Source organism: Coregonus lavaretus (assembly GCF_964263955.1).
Source record: "Coregonus lavaretus genome assembly, contig: HAP1_SCAFFOLD_10093, whole genome shotgun sequence".
In the NCBI taxonomy this organism is placed as follows: domain Eukaryota; kingdom Metazoa; phylum Chordata; class Actinopteri; order Salmoniformes; family Salmonidae; genus Coregonus; species Coregonus lavaretus.
In genome coordinates this window covers 475-9,259 of record NW_028156623.1, presented here as the reverse complement: position 1 = coordinate 9,259, position 8,785 = coordinate 475, and the positions used below count along the sequence as shown (strand labels likewise).

The 8,785-nt window shown below is 46.5% G+C and overlaps 1 protein-coding gene across 1 annotated transcript; it reads left to right on the top strand.

Annotated features, from left to right (window-relative positions):
- Positions 1-1,208: 1,208 nt before the first annotated feature.
- LOC311126142 (NALCN channel auxiliary factor 1-like) lies at positions 1,209-1,913 on the top strand (the record flags this gene model as incomplete). The annotated part of the gene is made up of 1 exon (XM_084200161.1): positions 1,209-1,913. A coding segment is annotated over one exon (705 nt), but the record flags the coding sequence as incomplete, so codon positions are not given.
- Between the last annotated feature and the right edge of the window lie 6,872 nt (positions 1,914-8,785).

Genomic DNA, 8,785 nt, shown 5'->3' with positions numbered 1-8,785 from the left:
TCCACAGCCAAACAAACCACACAATGATCGTTGCCTTGGATACAATCCTGAACCCATATCACCCTGAATGACTGACTGCTCTATCTATGTGCTAGAACATGACAACAACCTGGATATTTTATGCCATGATTACATGCTATAATGTTGTTATATAAATGTTATAATGATTTTATAAGGACTTGCACCTGATGAACCTGACATACAAAGCAAAAGAAAGGAGTGTGTATTTTTCTTTCTTTTGACCTTGATGGAAGTATTTACATGGCCATAATTCAGTAATAATTAAAAAATAATGCATGCATGCTATACATACATAACACACATCAACCCTTATGGGCCAGATCAACTAAGCATTTACACTAGGTGCTAAGTTTGAATCTGTATTTTTTTTGTTGCATTCAACTCTAGTGGGGGAACCCTTATAGAAATGAAATAATTCCTGGTTTCAGGATCATAGACAGCTCTCACTCGAACACTATGGCTGCGTTTTGTGACTGATGCTAAATATTTAATATTCAATTTTGTTATCCATTAGGCTACTTGTTGAGCAGACTCTCCTGTCTCTCGAGTCCTCACTATTTTCTAGACTCTGTTTTAGCTTTCAGAGTAGCTGGATGGCTACTGATGCTGCACATTCTGAAAACAGACCCTTCAAGTGCGTCAGAATTCAAAAGTCGCGCACGACATAGCACCTCCAAAAAGTGTTCCAAGAAGAACATCATGGCGACAACTAACCCAGGACCAAGATGACAGTGGTCATCAAAAGACAACATCTCAGGTATTTTGCCTAGCAGACACGGAAGCGAAATTCACTGGGCTGACATAGAACCCACCACTCATCCCAGAGCCACCACGTTCAAGGCGAACGTAAATGAAGGTTGCCGTAAAACGGGTCTACGCAAAGGACCAGTGCTGAGCGCAGGCTAGAGGAGAGGAGGGGGAAGCGAGACATGTTGCTACAGAAAACTAGCATCTTCATCTTCATCGGAGAGCCATGGAGAACGCGGTCCCATCAATGCACGGCTTAATCTCCTCCAACACATTAATTGAATGTGAATTACAGATCATCGCGGAGTTCAACCAGCAGCACCACCTACGACCCAACATTTAAGAGGCGAAAAACGCAAATTAGACCACAAGTCAATGAATGTTGTGGCAGAGAAGCCCCCACGGTGGAGTCGGCCGGTGAAGAAGCGCGTTCCCAAAATATGACCAGGGGTGCTTGGACGATTCTGCAGCAAGAAGACGGCTTCAAAATCTGGCTAGAACCCCGCGAGAACGAAAAGCCATTTACCGATTCAGAGAGGGCCCAGAGATGGCGACTGTCTTTGGCTTCGCTCTTGTTTCTAACCATTCTGCTCTCTGATCACTTGTGGTTCTGCGCCGAGGCGAAATTGACAAGGACCCGTGATAAGTTTGCATTGACGGACATGGGAGCTTACCCATCTGCAAACCACAGCCCATCATCCAACCTCCATTTAGCACACAGCAGCCTCAGAGAAAACGAATATGCTATTTTTATAGGAAATTCTACCAAACCTTTGTGGCGACTTGAAACTTGCCACCACGATAGTTTATCTAAAAACTGCATTACTTTTGATGACGCCGACCATTTGTGCAAGGACCTTTCGGAAAAAGAAGGGACCCGGACTGTAAATATAAGTGATTTATACCTTTCCTTTTGTAATTCTTATTCTCTTTTGGATTTGTTTTACGGGTCTACGAGTCCGGACAATTTGAACTGCAGTCTTGACGTGCTTATTGATGGCGATATGGCGAAGTGCAGCCTGTGCGTCCAGGCGTACCAGCGCTATGACCAACACGCCCTGGAGAAATATGAGGAATTTGAGCTTATGACTCAGAAATATGAAACGGATGCATATTCAGTGAGAACATGCATGGATGAATGCAAGGTAGGCTGACGGGGATCTTCCCCCAATCTGTTGATTTTGCCTAAATAGATGCAGTTTGGTCCCATACGGTCGTCGATCGTCATGGTAACGGATGGCAGATTCAAGGATATCCTCTGCTTTATTACCAGAAGGCTCAAGCAGGATAAGAAGCATATGGCCTCGCACCCTAAGTTCTTGCATGTGTGTGTCTTTGGTTGCTTTTTCCACAATTTAGGAGTTTTACATCGGTTGTGGAATGGAGAAAGAGCCAGGCCTTGAGGTGTCATAACTTTCCTTCCACAGGCTTCACAATATCACCAGAAATAGGCTATTATATCCAAGCAAATATCAGCCAGCTTTACATGTTAATTCTTTCTGTAAAATGATTTAGATATTTTATTTTAGTACTATGCTAGGCTAGGCTAGACTAGTATATTGCAAAGACTACAATAGCTGCTACTCTTTTCCTATGCATGCATCATCCCGTACCGCACCGCACGCAGGTGGTGGTCTTTTTTCAGTATTGTGCTGCGCATGCGGTGTAGCGGCCACTCGGTGCCAGGTGTTCCGCCATGGCCACTCCACTCCACATTGAGTACATTTCAATAATGTTAATAGGGCACCGGTGGCTTCCATGCCTAATCCGCAGGAAGGGCCTTTCCCCCCGTATCATTTGGCACTGTTTGCTCATTATTCGCCTGCTGTTGCGAAGGCGGTCTTTTATCAGTCGTAAACTCGACAATGGCGTTGACACAGAATTACGACAGCTGCTCTCTTTTTATCACACAATTTATACCTCAAATATGACCATGTGGCCTGGAGGAAGCTCCGACCCTGTAGTTGTGTTTTACACTTCACCGACTGGTTGGACAATAGCTATTAAAATAGAGCCTAGGCCTATGTTTCAGTGTGCCCTTGCCATCTCTATTCGGTAATTGTATGCAACATTCACGAGTAGCCTGCTTGGAAAACATCCTTTATAGTGCTTTCACGGTTTTGGGTGTGAGATTTCCTATGCCTTTAGAGTTTCAGTATAGCATTTATATTTATTTATATTTTATGTTTATGGTCGACAGCCAGTCAGCCACTATGGACGCGGATGAGAGCTGTCCATGGTGCTGAAATCCATCTATAGAAAGCCGACTCTCCAAGCGAATGGCAGCCAGGCGGTCAGTATTCATGAACCAGTCAGTGACAACCACCTGAAGTGCTCTAATGAACACAGGTGTCTGTAAACCCGATTCATGAGTCATGATAATAGTGTGTGTGTGTGTGTGTATGTGTGTGTGTGTGTGTGGTGCTGAAAAGACAGCTCCCAGCCTCCTACAAATAGGCCAGGAATCACTGTGATGAGGATGCAGTAATAGCCACACTATTTTATGATGATTTTGGCAGGATACTTTTGTCTTTTGGCAGGATGCTTTCATCCTTGTGGAGCTTATTGTGGTTCAATAATGATGAGATAACAAAACAAAAACATTGGCCTACATGCTCATATTTGTTTGATAATTATCAAGGGACATATCCATCACTACTAAATGTTGGTTAAGATTAGTTTTCTGTCTTATCAGTATTTTCAGTTAATTTTGTTATTTTTTATTTTGACTTTCATCCTATTTTTCGTTCTAGCTCATGCTGTCTCATCCTCTCCCTGGTCTTGACAGGCAGATGATGGATGTTGAGGACATCACTGTAAACCCCAAGGCATTTTTAACTCAAATACTTACATTTTACATTTTACATTTTAGTCATTTAGCAGACGCTCTTAACCAGAGCGACTTACAGGAGCAATTAGGGTTAAGTGCCTTGCTCAAGGGCACATTAACGTCATTTAGCAGACGCTCTTAGCCAGAGCGACTCACAAATTGGTGCGTTCACCCTATAGCCAGTGGGATAACCACTTTACAATTTGGGGGGGGGGGGGGGGGGGTTAGAAGGAATACTTTATCCTATCCCAGGTATTCCTTAAAGAGGTGGGGTTTCAAATGTCTCCGGAAGGTGGTGAGTGACTCCGCTGTCCTGGCGTCGTGAGGGAGCTTGTTCCACCATTGGGGTGCCAGAGCAGCGAACAGTTTTGACTGGGCTGAGCGGGAGCTGTGCTTCCGCAGAGGAAGGGGAGCCAGCAGGCCAGAGGTGGATGAACGCAATGTCCTCGTTTGGGTGTAGGGACTGATCAGAGCCTGAAGGTACAGAGGTGCCGTTCCCCTCACTGCTCCATAGGCAAGCACCATGGTCTTGTAGCGGATGCGAGCTTCAACTGGAAGCCAGTGGAGTGTGCGGAGGAGGGGGGTGACGTGAGAGAACTTGGGAAGGTTGAACACCAGACGGGCTGCGGCATTCTGGATGAGTTGTAGGGGTTTAATGGCACAGGCAGGGAGCCCAGCCAACAGCGAGTTGCAGTAGTCCAGACGGGAGATGACAAGTGCCTGGACCAGGACCTGCGCCGCTTCCTGTGTAAGGCAGGGTCGCACTCTCCGAATGTTGTAGAGCATGAACCTGCAGGAGCGGGTCACCGCCTTGATGTTGGCGGAGAACGACAGGGTGTTGTCCAGGGTCACGCCTAGGCTCTTCGCACTCTGGGAGGAGGACACAGCGGAGTTGTCAACCGTGATGGCGAGATCATGGAACGGGCAGTCCTTCCCCGGGAGGAAGAGCAGCTCCGTCTTGCCAGGGTTCAGCTTGAGGTGGTGATCCGTCATCCATACTGATATGTCTGCCAGACATGCAGAGATGCGATTCGCCACCTGGTTATCAGAAGGGGGAAAGGAGAAGATTAGTTGTGTATCGTCAGCGTAGCAATGATAGGAGAGACCATGTGAGGATATGACAGAGCCAAGTGACTTGGTGTATAGGGAGAAAAGGAGAGGGCCCAGAACCGATCCCTGGGGGACACCAGTGGTGAGAGCACGTGGTGCGGAGACAGCTTCCCGCCACGCCACTTGGTAGGAGCGACCGGTCAGGTAGGACGCAATCCAGGAGTGAGCCGCGCCGGAGATGCCCATCTCGGAGAGGGTGGAGAGGAGGATCTGATGGTTCACAGTATCAAAGGCAGCAGACAGGTCTAGAAGGACAAGAGCAGAGGAGAGAGAGTTAGCTTTAGCAGTGCGGAGAGTCTCCGTGACACAGAGAAGAGCAGTCTCAGTTGAATGACCAGTCCTGAAACCTGATTGGTTTGGATCAAGAAGGTCATTCTGAGAGAGATAGCAAGAGAGTTGGCTAAAGACGGCACGCTCAATAGTTTTGGAAAGAAAAGAAAGAAGGGATACTGGTCTGTAGTTGTTGACATCAGTGGGGTCGAGTGTTGGTTTTTTGAGGAGGGGAGCAACTCTCGCTCTCTTGAAGACGGAAGGGACATGGCCAGCGGTCAAGGATGAGTTGATCAGCGAGGTGAGGTAGGGGAGAAGGTCACCGGAGATGGTCTGGAGAAGGGAGGAGGGGATGGGGTCAAGCGGGCAGGTTGTTGGGCGGCCTGCAGTCACAAGTCGCAGGATTTTATCTGGAGAGAGAGGGGAGAAAGAAGTCAAAGCATAGGGTAGGGCAGTGTGAGCAGGACCAGCAGTGTTATTAGACTTAACAAACGAGGATCGGATGTCGTCAACCTTCTTTTCAAAGTGGTTGACGAAGTCATCCACAGAGAGAGAGGAGGTGGGGGGGGGGGGGAGGAGGATTCAGGAGGGAGGAAAATGTGGCAAAGAGCTTCCTAGGGTTAGAGGCAGATGCTTGGAATTTAGAGTGGTAGAAGGTGGCCTTAGCAGCAGAAACAGATGAAGAAAATGTAGAGAGGAGGGAGTGAAAAGATGCCAGGTCGGTAGGGAGTTTAGTTTTCTTCCATTTCCGCTCCGCTGCCCGGAGCTCTGTTCTGTGAGCTCGCAGTGAGTCATCAAGCCACGGAGCTGGGGGGGAGGACCGAGCCGGCCGGGAGGATAGGGGACACAGAGAGTCAAAGGATGCAGAAAGGGAGGAGAGGAGGGTTGAGGAGGCAGAATCAGGAGATTGGAGGGAGAAGGATTGAGCAGAGGGAAGAGATGATAGGATGGAAGAGGAGAGAGTAGTGGGAGAGAGAGAGCGAAGGTTGCGGCGGCGCATTACCATCTGTGTAGGGGCAGAGTGAGTAGTGTGGGAGGAGAGCGAGAGAGAAAAGGAAACAAAGTAGTGGTCGGAGACTTGGAGGGGAGTTGCAGTGAGATTAGTAGAGGAGCAGCATCTAGTGAAGATGAGGTCAAGCGTATTGCCTGCCTTGTGAGTAGGGGGGGACGGTGAGAGGGTGAGGTCAAAAGAGGAGAGGAGTGGAAAGAAGGAGGCAGAGAGAAATGAGTCAAACGTGGACATAGGGAGGTTGAAATCCCCCAAAACTGTGAGGGGTGAGCCATCCTCAGGAAAGGAACTTATCAAGGCGTCAAGCTCGTTGATGAACTCTCCAAGGGAACCTGGAGGGCGATAGATGACAAGGATATTAAGCTTAAATGGGTTAGTGACTGTGACAGCATGGAATTCAAATGAGGAGATAGACAGATGGGTTAGGGGAAAAATTGAGAATGTCCACTTGGGAGAGATGAGGATTCCTGTACCACCACCCCTCTGACCAGATGCTCTCGGGGTATGCGAGAACACATGGTCAGACGAGGAGAGAGCAGTAGGAGTAGCCGTGTTTTCAGTGGTGATCCATGTTTCCGTCAGCGCCAGGAAGTCGAGGGACTGGAGGTTGGCATAGGCTGGGATGAAGTCAGCTTTGTTGGCAGCAGAACGGCAGTTCCAGAGGCTGCCTGCGACCTGGAACTCCAGGTGAGGGGTGCGAGCAGGGACCACCAGGTTGGAGAGGCAGCAGCCGCGCGATGTTGTGCGTTGTTTGTGTAGCCTGTGCAGAGACGAGAGAACAGGGATAGGCAGAGGCATAGTTGACAGGCTGTAGCAAATGGCTACAAAAATGCAGAGGAGATCGGAATGAAATGAGCTAAGCATCTGGGAGAGGAGAGAGGGGGGCCTCCCTCACCAAAAACTTCTACCTCAGAAACTAAAATTGTTTCACTGAACAGTTGTTCAATGTTTAAAGGAATAAACTCAAACCCACTTTATTCAGCTAGCCAACTATGACACCATAGCTGACTAGCATGCTAGCATCCAATAACACACAGTTTAACACACAGTTAAGCACAAATACTCACAACAAACCACCAATAGTGTGTTAACTAGCTAACCAGCATGCCAGCATCCAGTAACACACAGCCAAGCACAAACACCTGGTCACAGCAAACCACCAATAGTGTGATAACACACTAAACAGATCATTCGTGTCTGTGTCAAGTTCCTTTCATGACGCAGCAATGATTCAACATTGGCTAGCTAGGACAAGTATATTGTAATTAGCTGCTACCGTACCGTTCGCTGGTCGTGCTGGGTAGCTAGGTCGTGCTGGGTAGCTAGCAATGGCCACTGTGTTGGCTTTGTTTTAAGAACGGCTAGCTAGCTAGCTTCGTGCTACACCCGGCACACAATGGCTACTGTGTTGACTCTGACTCTGTTCGAAAAAACGGCTAATTAGCTCGCTTCGTGCTACAGCCGGCACGGCGGAAGACACTGCCAAGACACAGTAGCTACCCACGATACCTAGCTATGACGCCGTAGCTGACTAGCAAGCTAGCATCCATTAACACACAATTAGCACCAATACTTGGTTACAACAAACTGCCAAGAGTGTGTTAGCACACTAAACAGATGATTCATGTCCGTGTCTAGTTCCTTACATAACGCAGAACGCAGCAAAAATTAAACGTTGGCTAGAAGCACATTTAACAGTGGGACAGCTAATCGTTACCAGTAGCTACCCGCTAGCTAGCTAGCCTCGTGCTTCGATACTAACCTACAATAACCTACGGAAACCTACAACAACAACAATACTAACCTATAATAAATACAATACCTAACTACACTAACTACCAACCTACGATCTAATGCATGGTTAAGCTATACTCAACACCAAATGAGAAGTTTGCTTACCTCCAGCTAGAGAGCTAGAGAGCTAGAGAAAAACACGTCCTCTCCCGACTGCTGCTCCCATACATGTATTTATCATACATGTATTTATCAACCAGCATGATGTGATAGGTCAATTACATCAAACAAATCACAACTGTTCAACTTAATAAAAAATGTTAAGTCCCCTATTTAAGGGACTTTGAGCAGTTCTGGACCGGTTTCGGCCGACATTTGTGTTAACAAAGCGCTCTTTGAACGGCGTAACATCAATTGTGTACTCCATTAAACCTCTGGTTGTCCCGCTTCACATGCCGTGAAATCTGGCCTTCTAGTAAGTTGTAGTAAGTTGTAAGTTGTAGTAACTAGTAAGTTGTACTCAAAGTCAATGAAAAGTCCTTATTACTTAAAATGTTTATGTGGTACTGGCTCAAAACTAAATGAGAAGTCACACCAACTACATTTTTTAAAGATACAGTATGATAACAAATTAACTTTTTTCCCAGCATTTCCTACTGCAGGTAGATTTTTTTGAATTGTTTTTAATATCTGTGTTTTTGCATGTACATTGAGTGATTGATTAATTCAATGTTATGCTACACAAAAATTCGTTTTTTTTCCTAAACTAATCCAATCATTGAATTTTTGCACCCGTTACTGAAATATTTCTTAACCCTTGGAGTCATTATAAATGCAGGTTGCAGGTGATTACAAATCTTAACTGTTAAATAGTGCAGGCTAGATTTCAATAGGAATTACACATCATTTTGCAAGCCAGCATAATGTCATTTACACTTAGGGTTGCAAAATTCTGGTAGATTTCCCAGGTTTTCCAGAAATCCTGGTTGGAAGATTACTGGAATTTCTTTTGGGAAAGTTTGTTGAATTTTGCAACCCTACTTACAGGCCTGATGTGGCCTGTA